This window comes from Natator depressus, chromosome 9 (assembly GCF_965152275.1).
Source record: "Natator depressus isolate rNatDep1 chromosome 9, rNatDep2.hap1, whole genome shotgun sequence".
In the NCBI taxonomy this organism is placed as follows: Eukaryota; Metazoa; Chordata; order Testudines; family Cheloniidae; genus Natator; species Natator depressus.
In genome coordinates, this window is record NC_134242.1 from 24,115,422 (window position 1) to 24,128,199 (window position 12,778).

General features: G+C 42.1%; 1 protein-coding gene across 3 annotated transcripts in view; it reads right to left on the reverse strand.

Moving 5' to 3' along the window:
* TIPARP (TCDD inducible poly(ADP-ribose) polymerase) overlaps window positions 1-12,778 on the reverse strand; it is a 61,317-nt gene that overhangs the window by 26,269 nt on the left and 22,270 nt on the right. The window contains exons 1-2 of one of the 3 annotated variants that reach the window (XM_074963729.1): window positions 9,756-10,046; window positions 5,966-6,965 (exon numbers count right to left, since the gene is read on the reverse strand). In XM_074963729.1, coding sequence (XP_074819830.1) covers window positions 5,966-6,903 — 938 coding nt within the window. In that variant the 5' untranslated portion in view covers window positions 6,904-6,965; window positions 9,756-10,046. Of the gene's footprint in view, window positions 1-5,965; window positions 6,966-9,708; window positions 10,047-12,778 lie in introns of those variants that run through there. The other 2 variants (XM_074963730.1, XM_074963728.1) reach the window with 2 other exon arrangements.

Consider the following 12,778-nt stretch of genomic DNA (forward strand, 5'->3'; position numbering starts at 1 on the left):
AGCTCTACATAGGCCTTATAACATCTCCAGATTTTTATAGCTAGAAGCCAATTAGCTTTATTTCATACGTAAATGGTAATATAACAAAGGGAAAATAAGAATTCATTGGACTGCATTATCATAAAGCACAAGGCACATTTTAAAAATCACTTCACACACTTCTTGCTTAGTGTCTCTCTCACGCTTTTTTTATAGCAAAGAATTTTTAAAAAATAAATTCAAATCCATTCAGCTGTGTATATTCAAGAAATATCAAGAAGTGGCAAGACACAGTAAATTTCAGTTGTTCTCTCATCCCTGGTATTATCAATAACATATAATGAGTTATCTCATACATTGCAACAGCTGTGCTGATCAGAGAGATAACTTGCTTAATTTAACAATCCAAACAAATGGTATGAAGTCAGAAGTCCCTGAGGGGGTAAAAAGGCTTCTATTTGGCTATAAAGGACTTTAGAAGTATATGGAAATACCCTAATGACATTTTAAAAAGGTGTCAGGGGTATGTTAATTTATATTTGTCCAGTTTTAGGGTGCTTCTCTCCACATGAACAAATGAAAAGAACCATGAGCTGTTCTTGTTTCACAGTATCATGCAATGTAAGAAGAAAGAAAAGTACAATGGAATGGATGGCTAGAAATTCCATTGCATGCAAGGATGTCTCCTTTCCAAACAGAGAGGCTGGGATGTTCAGTCAAATGACGGATCTTGTTGGCTAAATATTACATGATGGTTTTATAATGATAAATTTCGTTTTGAAAAGATGATTAATATAATGCCTTTGAACTTTTCCTATTTTCTGCAGAAACAGATGCATAATTTATACAGCACTGAAAAAAACCCAGCTTAACTTTGCAGCCAAATATTACCCCTTACTGAAGAGTATCCTAAAATATCATAGCCTGGGCACTTTCACACTGGAAAGTGGTAGTTGGCATTGTTCTCCCAAATACACAGTCTGCATCTGGACATTCTCTAGGGCTTCTCCTTGCATGTATGAGGAAGAAGACTAAGTGCTTCCGAATTTTTGAATCTGCTGAAGTTCATATTCCCAAGTACCTTAGAGTTATTTGTTTCCAAACACATTGAAGATTTGAGAGAGAGAAAAAGAGAGAGATCCCATTTATGATGAAATTATATATTCAGTTGGAGGCCAAATTGCAGTAACTGAAGATCTAAGGCATCCTCATTACAATGAGCTATTTAAACAAGGTGCATTACATTTCCTATTTTAAGATTGCATTCCCTTAGGTAAAGTCCAACAACTGAATGTGTATTTAGAGGAGTAACATAACAGATAAGGAGAAAGATCCATATAAATATATACCTAAAGAATACAATAATTTTAATTTAGATCTTAAACCCTCATTGAGCCAACGGCCCAGAACCATGAACTTTCTTGAAGCTCTGCATAATGAAAATATTATGGATACAGAGTGTAATAATGAGTAACTATGCCATGTAAACTATGTACAAAACAAGGGGAAAAATAAACAACTACCACTCGCTGGTTACTAGTGAGGCTGGTTTCTGCTTGGCCTTTCTTGGACATGCAAACTGCTGAACAGACATTTCCTTGTTTTATGCAATCTGCATAGATAGGCCTGTAAAGCTAGTCTGACCACAAGAGATTAATAGCTTTAGCCAAATAATGTGGTAACCATGTGAACCATGAGCTGCTCTAGCTTGTTTGTGAACCTCTCAGCAAGGTTCAACATGCCGCTATCTGCATCTTGTTGCCAGGAAACACAACATTGCTTTTGGAATACAGGAAAAGTCAGGTTGAAGTGACCACAAGTGAACTCCATGAAGACTCATATTGACCCCGAACAATCCATATCCAAAGGATTAGGAGGTGTCTCGGACATAAAGAGATACTGTTTGTCAGAGAGAGCTTCCTCCTACACTTCAACCCCTAAAAAGTCTTTTTCAGATTCATTGTACAAAACTAGAAGTCACAATGCTGAGTAAGTTCTGTGTCTAGGCTCATGCTGATAATTATCTTCCAAGGTAGATCCCTCAAGGAACTAAATAGTTGGATGTACAGCATTTGCTAGATCTTGAGTCCACAACAACATAAATCTTTTAATAGAAAGGGTACAGGATGTTGCAAATTGCTAGTGTACATTAAGCCTTATTCTGGGGCCTGATTCTGTAATATTGACTAAGGCCAAGATCTCCACTGAAGTCAATGGAGAGACTGAGGTAAAGACTACAGGATCAGCAGCTTGGTGAGGAAGTTTAGCAACTAAAAAGTATTAAACTTATTTATACTCTCAATATGCTACCTCCTCTTTTATCCCCCCAAAAACTGAAATGGACAATACCCACTGAGAGGCTGTTGTTTAAAACTGATCCAATTCTGGATGTTCAAAGATCTGTCTCTGTACTTCAGCAAGTCCCTAGCTGGCTATAGAACTTTCAGAGCAGTTCTGACCCAGCATTTCTGGATTTTCCGGGATTACGCTGCCTCTCTAACTTTACTCATGGCAACAGATCATAATGTGTTTGACAATAATCCTGATAAATTTCTTTCTGACTAGTTTAGACAGACAGAAACTCCATGTACCAAGATGCCAAAATACTCACCAGACTGGAAATTAGCATCATAAGCGTAAAAGGGGACGGCACTATTCTGCCAGTTTTACAATCGGAAAGTGGGAGGGTTAAAGTGGCTGTGAAGGGGTTTTGAAATTTTTTTTTTTAATTATTCATTCCTGACACTGATTTAGACTAGCCATCTCATGTGTATAGCAATGGAATTTATGAGGGATTTTTTTTTTTTTTTTTAAAAAGGAAAACTTAACAAGGAACTTTGTTATTAGCTGAGCTCAGATTTTAGTTACTTAGATCTGTTTTTCTTATTTCCAGACTCTCGCTCTCTTTTTTTTTTTTTGGCTGATTTATTTGCAATTTTCATAGCCAGTTATATACAATTTAAACTACCTGGAAAAAAAAATGTACACCACAACACTGTAAAATTAAAATATAGTGGATTCTATCTGATTGCATATTACGTTTTTTTGAGGAAAAAGGCATTTTTTTCCTGAGACTTCATTCCATTTCATGAGTTCTAGATTATTCCCTAAAATATATAATTGCATTTCTTTTTCTCTACCTTGCTTTAATTTTCAATGCAGGTTATGAACTACCTAGGTGCTGGCATTATTTTCCAGGGTGTTCTCAGTAAAAGGGTGAGAAGTTATAATTGATGAGGCTAGGGCCTTAGAGGCTAATCCAGTGCTCAGTAAAGTCAATGGAAAGACTCCCACTGACTTCACTGGGCAATGGTTTGGGCCTCTGGTATCTAAAAGGCAAGCTCAGCATTGTAACTGAAACAGAAACGTTTCTGACCCTGAAACATTCAGGAAGAACGAATGCCACTCTTCAAAGTGTGTGTGTGTGTGAGAAAAACTTACAGAGATGCAGATACTAGAGACTAAACTCAAGGTTTATTCTATGTATGTGGACAAAAGGGTAGTTCTGCACTCTATCATCAGAATAAGTGGCACTGCAGGCTTCTTAGGCAGGGCATAAAAGATAGCAATAGGAAAATAAGAAAAGATATGAGAAACTACAATATGCAACAGATTTCCTTCCGCATCTCTCCAACACTTTGAGCTTTGCGTTTATGAGTTCTCTACAATGGCCTTCATTTGAGGCACGAGAGAGAAATATTTAATGCAGCAGACTTACTTTCCAGTAGGACTCATGCAAGTATAGTTTCATTTCCATATCTCAGTCCTCCACTCGAGAAGTGTCTACACTTGAAACGCTACGCAGCTGTGCTGCTGTAACGTTTCAGTGTACGCACTCACTGTTCTCCCTTCAGCACAGGTAATCCAGCTCCCTGAGTAGTAGTAGTAGTTAGGTCACAGAAGAATTCTTCTGTAAACATAGCACTGTGTACACTGGGGGCTAAGTCGGCTTAATACACTGCTCAGGGGGGTGGATTTTTCACACCCCTAAGTGATGTAGTTGGGTCAACTTAACTTTTTAGTGTAGACCTGGCCTACATCTTGCATTTACAGGGGTACAGACTTGATAATCTAATAGATCTTTTCCATCACTTATTTCTAACAGCCTGTGTCCTGATCCTGCAATATAGAAGTAAATAGGAATTTTGCCATTCATTTCAGTGGGAGTGGGATCAAGACCAAAGTGAGAACTGAATCTGAAAAATATTTATCCTCTTGTCTTTGATTTTCAGAGAACAATAAACTGTCTATAGAGCAGGGATCTCAAACTCAAATTACCAGGAGGGCCGCATGAAGACTAGTACATTGGCCCGAAGGGCCACATCACTGACACTGCCCCCCCACTGTCCCTGGCCCCAGCCCTTCCCTGCTCCCATTCCAACCCCTTCCCCAAATCCCCGCCCCTGCCCCGCCTCCTCCCCTGAGCACGTGGCTCCCCGCTCCTCCCCCCTCCCTCCTGGAAACCACTAAGTGCCACCAAACAGCTGTTTGGCAGTGGGAAGCACCTGGAGATAGGTAGAGGAGCGGGGACGAGGTGTGCTGGGGGGGCAGTGGGGGAGGGGAGCTTGGCGGCTGCAGAAAATAACGGGGGGGGGGGGTCCCCCCCCGCAGGGAGCTTTGCAGGCCACAGCAAATAGCTCCGCGGGCCGCATGTGGCCCGTGGGCCGCGTGTTTGAGACCCCTGCAATAGAGGAAACTATGACTTCTAATATGCAGTATGATATTCCTAGGTGAAATTCCTACAGTTGGAGAATAGCACTTTTAAAAGTTTTGAATAAGAATGTTCACATTCAAATAGCTAAGTTATCACCAAACATTCTATGCTGGTGAAATTAACACCATTCCTAAATTGAACAGACCAATTGTTTAATTTGAAAAGTTGCTTGGAATGTACTAATGAAAAATGTACGTGGAATGTATGTGGTTAACCTGGATTCACATTAACTGAGCATTATTTCGGTCTGAATCACTTATAATGCAGCAGTGCTTTCAGTCATTCTGTTGTCCTCTTTAAATAGCTAGAAGTGAGCGGTTTCTAATGCAGAGACAAGTTTGAATTCAGGAGTTGAAGAGCCAATGTTGAACAATACAAGCCATACCAAGATTCTCTGTTGACCACGTTAGTTACTATAGAATATAAGCTTTCATTTTTCAACTTTCTAGTCCCTCTGGCATGAAAACCTTCTAGATATAAATCCATGTTTGTCAGTCTTACTCAGCCTGCAAACAGGCATAAAATTAAATTCTTAGATTTGGTCAGTGCCTATTGACTAAAAAGGGAGTATTGCCAATAACTCCAATGGGCACTATTGACTTCAATGGGCTATGGACCTTCGGAGAGGTATGAAATGACCCCATTCATGTCAGGTGGCTGTTTCATTCAAGTCTGATAAGTATCACCTTGATCATATTAGCAGAGGCATTCAGATGTTCCAGTACTGTGGACTGAGTTTGGGATTATAGACAGATTTTGAACAAGTAGATCATCACCATTCTTTTTCTCCCAACCTAAAATTCACTTAAACATATGCTGTTCCCTGGTATGATTATTTATCACTGGGCTAGCACTGACAATGTGCTGCATTCTGTAAAAGACAAAGACAGACCCTTTCCTGAAAAATTCACATTCTTACAAGTCAGATACAGAGAAGACAAGAGTGTATTCGGGAGGGAAGGAATAATTTAAGGGGTTTGGTAGTGGTGTTTCTCTGGAAGAGAGTGGAACATTACTAGTGTTGGAACTTTAACACTCAGCCTATAAATGACAAAAAATGGTACTCTGCACAGGACCCAGTTAGCTCACTACAGGGGGACTACAGGCAATATTAACATACATTTCAGCAAATACTGGCATATTTTAAAATCTGAAAAAAAAATACCAATCTGTTCCCCATATGTATGGGAAACAGCATTGAGTTTTATTTTTCTTAATTGCAGTTTAGCTGCGTGCACTTGGTTTTGCTAGTAAGTGAATGCAATTACCTACCGGTACTTCACTTTGATCCTGTCATTGTCTGGGTTGCAGTAGAGTCTTTCCAGATGCTCCTGAGAGTCATTGGTCACACTTTGCCAGGTCTGAGTAGCAGTCCTCCTGATCTGCCAGTGATATGGCAACACAGTATGATGTTTGGGACAGTCACTGCCATAAATACAATTGCCCTGCAGAAAATCCACACAGATCTCTATCTCATCCTCCTGGTGGGTGTGATATTGCAGCTGGTTCAAAAGTTCGAACACAAGATCGAGTGAAGCCTCCTCGCTTTTGTCCTGGAAGAGCCCAGCATTGAATTCATCATTTGGGTTCAAATTGTACTGCATCAAGCAGCTATTCTCCTGGAATAATCCAGATGTGTAGCCTTCGAGTATCTTGTCTGGGCACACTGGACAGGCTGCAGCATCACTTGAGACTGAGTGAAAGGGGTGATGCTGGAATGATTCATTAGTGGAATCAGCAGCAGTCCCAGGATTGGTTTCGGATGGGAAGCCCTGAACCCCAGACTGAATCTCCTGCTCAGGGTGACCAGGGGGAGGATGAGTCTCTGGGATTTGACCTTGCACATCTGAAGCTCCTGGCATCAGCACAGCCACATTGCTGCCCGGCTGGGGACAAGGAGCACTGAGTCCTAGGGCCTTTTTCACAACGGGTTCACATAAATTGCTATGACCTCCACTTTGGCCTCTGTGCACAAAGACCCCATCCAGGTTCCCAGCTCCCAGCAAACTGGTGAAGATTGGCCGCAAAGCCCTGAGAGTTTCTGTGTCCAGCCTCTTCTGCACTTGCTGCTTCTTCTTGAAGCAAGGCTTTACTGGTGGGATCTTATCAGACAGCCCTATCTGTGGGGGGAAGTCTTCTGAAGGAGGGCACTTCATCCCTGGACAGTGGGCCTGCTGCACAACACAGGCTGGCTCCAGTTCAACATCCATCCGACACGGACTCTGCTCTTTCCAAATCACTTTCAAACTCCCAGAGCCTCACAAGAGCCAAGCTAGGGCAGAAGGGAAAACAGGACAGTTAATCTCTCTAATTGTTCAAGGCTGACACAAACAAGATCACTCCTGGAGAGAATTTCAGGCCAGCAACAGCAAACTCCTCCTCTTTCTGTGTTTGTGGGTAGCCCCCAGGCATGTAAAGCATGAAACCAACTAAAGTGAGACTAATTAATCCCAACCACACACTTGCAGTCTTCTCACACACAGTCTCAGAGACACATTCAGACATTCACACAGTCCCTGGAGAGGGCAGGGAGAATGGATTGCGGGGGACAACTAAAGACAACAGGAACGGGAGTCAGGTCACAGGGCTAAATGAAGGGAACCTGACGGGGACACCGAGCAGACAACCCCGGACAGCGCCCACTGCTCCTCAAAGGTGTCAAGGGAACCAGCGGACGCTGCCCAGAGGAACTCTGCCCGGATGCGCGAACGGACTGAGGAGTGGAAATAGGCCCCACAGTCGCAGGAAATCCTGTCAGCCAACCTCCTCTCCCTGGTTTTGGAGCTGGCCATTTTGGCCAGGGCTAGGAGGACGTTGACAAGGAGGTCCCACGACTTTGTGGGGCCACAGATAGGGAGTGCATAGATAAGAAGGGGAGGGAAAAAGTGCAACCAAAAAACACAGGCCTCGCTGCGAGCGTGCCCTTCTTCCCATCCTGATGCATATTACTAAAAAGGGCTTTGGCTCATCATATTGTATAGAAGCAAGCATTGCACTGTTCCTTCTCTCTCATATACACACAGACCCATCCAGAGATTCACTCTCACACATACAATGTAATATGTCCCCACCACTTTTAACACGCTCTCATTTTTTCTCTCTCTCTGACACACGTCTTCTCACTCCCCATGCAGATACATTTGCTCTCATACAGTCTCAAATGCCCACATACACACACTTTTAATTCTAGGGTTGAAATCGTGACCTCATTAAAGTCAATGGCAAAGCTCCCATTAACTTCAATAGGGGCCAGGATTTCACCCTTAATCTTTAAGCAGTACTGCAAATACTTACCCACCACTCCCTCCCACCACACATACACACCACAGTCTCATACACGCCTAGACACTCCCATTTTATGCCCAGATACAGCCTCACACAGTCCCACATGCCCATATACTCTCTCTCAGTCTGACTCATACATACGTACTGCACTCAATCACCCTTGTGTGACACACCAACAAGCTCGCTTGCCTACTGCACTGCTCAGGAAAGGACATCAAGGAGTGTGAATTTCTCAGGAATAAGGGAAACATTTATAAAAAAATGGAAATGTCAATGATTTACAAGAGGGAAAAACCAAATGTTTCCAAAATGCAAATACATAATTACATTTCTAGTGGGTTACTGGAAGACAAAATACTGATTTATTAGCCAAGAGTTTGATATTTGATTACATTTAATTAAAAACTATTCAAACTCACCACAGGTAGCCTAAAAACCTACTGTTTAGTACATCAAAGTTTATGATTTAATGAAAATATACATTCAAGTGAGAGTAACTGATTATTCTGAAGTAAAACCTCTGAAAACCCAAATACAATCCAATTATTGTTTCCATGCTGAAGGTCTGTTCTACAAAATGATCTAGTTTTGGTTGCATACTTTTACAGTAAAGTACTGTATTTATTCACAAACATTTCACATTAAATTGAGTATAGTGTTATCAGGACTGTCAGGAAAAATAAAATAAAATTAGGTAAATGTTGGTGTGTCCTATGATTTTAAGTTCTTAGGGTTACTTTGAAAGGTGACTCTACCAGTTTGCCAACTACAAGTTCAGCTGGATCACATTTTTACTCTTCCAATCAGTTCTCTACTTGAACCATAAAACACCACCTTAAAGCTTCAAATAACTTCAAAGGTCCATCTGACTTAGGTTTAAACCCTCAAATACAAGAGGATCCAGAGTTATGGAAGTTGCATTCTGCTACACCCATGTCTAGCAGCCTGTGTGGTATGTAAGTGGTTCAGTGAGCCTTATGCTGCCGGGGAACAACTGGGGGACTTAAAGACATTTTCAGCTGTATCTTTAATGCTATTTCAATAGTGCTATTGCTCACTCGACTACTTTCTGGGTCTGTGTTATATTTTTAAAAGAACAGTTTGTTTCGATTTATAGAACTGAGTTCTTCAACATGTCTATAAAAACAGAAACCAATGGGAATAATAAGCATTACAATCTGTAGCGATCTATATTTAGGCACCTTTCTAACATTACAAAATGACCAATATTATCTTGAAATAATGTTGAACTCAAGTAGCTCTACGTTGAGACCTTACGTGCCATGTTTCAGCACGGAGACAGGTCTCATGGGTTGCAAACTAAGCCCCTGACAATTAGGAATCGCCATCATAGAAACCTACTGCCCTTCGCTTTGCTGGGGAAGCAACTCCCCAGCCGCCCGAACAAACAAACCAGCCAAAGACACGGTTGGACTGGCCACCTGGGGACTTTCTGCCTCCCAGGCAGCGAGCCCCACAATCAGCGTGGCAACACAAACAGTGCGGATCCTCCCCAAGCTTTGACCTGCCAACCACACCACTTCTGTCACCCTCTCGCAAACACGCACGGACCGGCCAACCCCTAGCTCAGTTAGAGGGAGGCCCCCGCATTCAGGATTAGTTTCAAGGCACTTTTAAAACAAGACTCTGAGGCTGGGGATAAGGATTTTACCGCCCGCCTGTTTCAATCAGACATTTACTTTCCCTCCGATCATTTGTTTTCACAATACCTGACCCTCCTGCCACAGCGCAGCCCTGAAGCTGCTCCGTGGCTTACCCGAGAGCCAGCAGCAGCGCCCGGGGTGAGAGGGAGGAAGATGAAGCAGGAGACCGTGCCTTGGGTTCTGTCAGCAGCGGAGTCGATACTTGGCTGCAGGGGCTCGGCTGAGCTAGTGCTCTGGGGAGAGCGACAGCCGCCTTCTTCCGCTTGCGCTTTGCAGCGTGTGAAGCTCATCTGGCTCTCAGAGCCTTCCCGCCCGCCGATCTGTACGTGACAAACCACCCATTCCGCCCTCAGGAGCCGCAGCGCCACGGCCCTCCAGATCCCCCTGCTTCTCACATGTTACACTGTAGCTGTTTAAATATTGCTTCCGGAAAGCACTTGCCAGGCAGCTGCACGACTCTGGGAGGAGCTATGAAGAGGCAAGAGATCGGATCTGCACCTCTCCGTACCAGGAATCCACACTCCTCCCTCTAGCGTGTGTGAGCGAAACAGGGAGAGAGAGAGAGAACGCTCCTGTTTGTTTGTATAGCTCGCATTCTGTACTCTCTGTGCGGCTGAAAGCCCCACAGGAGCTGACTGAAGGGTCACTTTGTTCTGGAGACAGACAGGGAGAGACGTATGCACGGAAAGACTCCGTTTTCGGTCACATACTGAACAAATCATCATGTTTTAGTCCTCCCCTCCCCTTTCACTGTAATCAGAGCTGCACTTTAAGCAAACAAACCAACCAACCACCCACCCAGTAAAACACAGAGAGCAGAACTGGAAGGCTCCCATAAAGTAATGATCCTGTAATTAACACACACACATCCACCCACCCACGCTGGACATAATTTCCTGAGAAAAGAGTCCGCTTCTGCCTGTAGCTTACAATGAGTGTCAGATCTGGAAGGACAAAAAGCAAGGGGCCAGGGGAAATGGGGAATGCAGAAGTGGAGAGGGAGTGATACTATTTACATTGAAAAAAACGAGGAGTACTTGTGGCACCTTAGAGACCAACACATATATTTGGGCATAAACTTTCGTGGGCTAAAACCCACCTCATCGGATGCATGCAGTGGAAAATACAGTAGGAAGATATATATACACAGAGAACATGAAAAAATGGGTGTTGCCATACCAACTATAAGAGACCAATCAATTAAGGTGGGCTATTAACAGCAGGAGAAAAAAAAACTTTTGTAGTGATAATCAGGATGACCCATTTCAAACAGTTGACAAGAAGGTGTGAATAACAGTGGGGGGGGGGGAGAATTAGCATGGGGAAATAGTTTTTACTTTGTGTAATGACCCACCCACTCCCAGTCTTTATTCAAGCCTAATTTAATGGTGTCCAGTTTGGAAAAAACTACTTCCCCAGTTTGGACACCATTAAATAAATATAAAGGCCCCATCCTATATTACACCACAAATTCCCACTGTAGCCAATGGGAGTTTAGGGTTTGCAAAGAATGTAGGATTAGGTCCCCAAATAGCTATTTATATGTGAATAAAATATGTGCTTAGATGTATACGTGTGCGAGAGAGAGATGGGTACTATTCTCTTAAAACTGAAGAAATGTAACATGACCTCAGTCCTCATGGTTTAGGACAGTGGCTCTCAACCTTTCCAGACTACTATGCCCCTTTCAGGAGTCGGATTGGTCTTGCATACCCCCAAGTTTCAACTCACTTAAAAACTACTTGCTTACAAAAATCAGACATAAAAATACAAAAGTGTCACAGAACACTATTACTGAAAAATTGCTGACTTTCTCATTTTTACCATATAATTATAAAAACAAATCAATTGGAATATAAATATTGTACTTACATTTCAGTGTATAGTATATAGAGCAGTATAAACAAATCATTGTATTAAATTTTAGTTTGTACTGACTTCGCTAGTGTTTTTTATGTAGCTTGTTGTAAAACTAGGCAATATCTAGATGAGCTGATGTACCTCGGGAAGACCTCTGCGTGAGCATACCCCTGGTTGATAACCACTGGTTTAGGAGACACAAACCCCATGGATGAAATCCTTGGCCCCAGTGAAGTCAATGGCAAAATTCCTATTGACGTCAGTGGGGCTAGGATTTCACACCATGAATGATCTGATCAAATCTAAGGGCCCAATCCTGCAATGAGCTCCATGTGGATCTGTGTGGAGCCCCTCTGAAGTCAATGAGGTTCCATGTGGGTAGATCTCTGCACCAGGTAGAGCCCCTTTTACTGTAACGGAGCACCATGTGGCACAGGCATGAGCCTGCACTGAGCTCATTGAAGAATTGGGGCTAAAGACATTAATTAATATTTGTACAGCATTTTAAAGAGGAAAACATTATAGAAGTACTATTACTATAATATACAAGCAATTTGGTCTTTTCTGCATTTTTCTTAGGATATCTTTATCTCGTATATTTTATATATGGTTTTGTAAACAACATGTTTCTAATTTTGCTTTTGTGCACAGCCGTTACCATGCTGTCATTTTTGTTGCTATACTTCGTGCGTGTGCCAGAACATGACAGATTAGTTCAATATGTTGGTGCCATTGGTTGAGATGTTTCTATGGTGAGTCACATGCATATATTTGATTAGTGGGTTTCAGCAGAAGGCCTGGCTATGTGTCCATCAACTTCAAGGGACTTGATAGCACCAGAATTCCATTTACCTGCAGGTAATTAACTACCCGGTTACAGTGAATTATAATGAGGTAAGTAATACAACATAGAAGCCACTGTAGTGTAATTAATATTTTTTTTAGACAAGGGCTCAATCCTTCACTCCTTGTACACCCAGATGCCTAGTTACTTTAGTGAGAGTTCTGGACGCAGAGGAAAATACAGGATTGGGCCCCAAAATTGTGTAGGTCATTTTTAGATTAAATAACTAAACTCAGACTGTAATTTGAAAATATATATTTTAAATGCAGAGAGATAAACTATTCTATGTCATTGCTGTATTAAAACTAAGGGATTTATCTTCATGAGCTGGGGGCTGACTTCATTTGAGAGTAGCATATTAAAGAGTGGATTATAAGGGTATCCCATCTGTAGCATAAATGAAACACAAATCTTCATTATAATTATTATTAC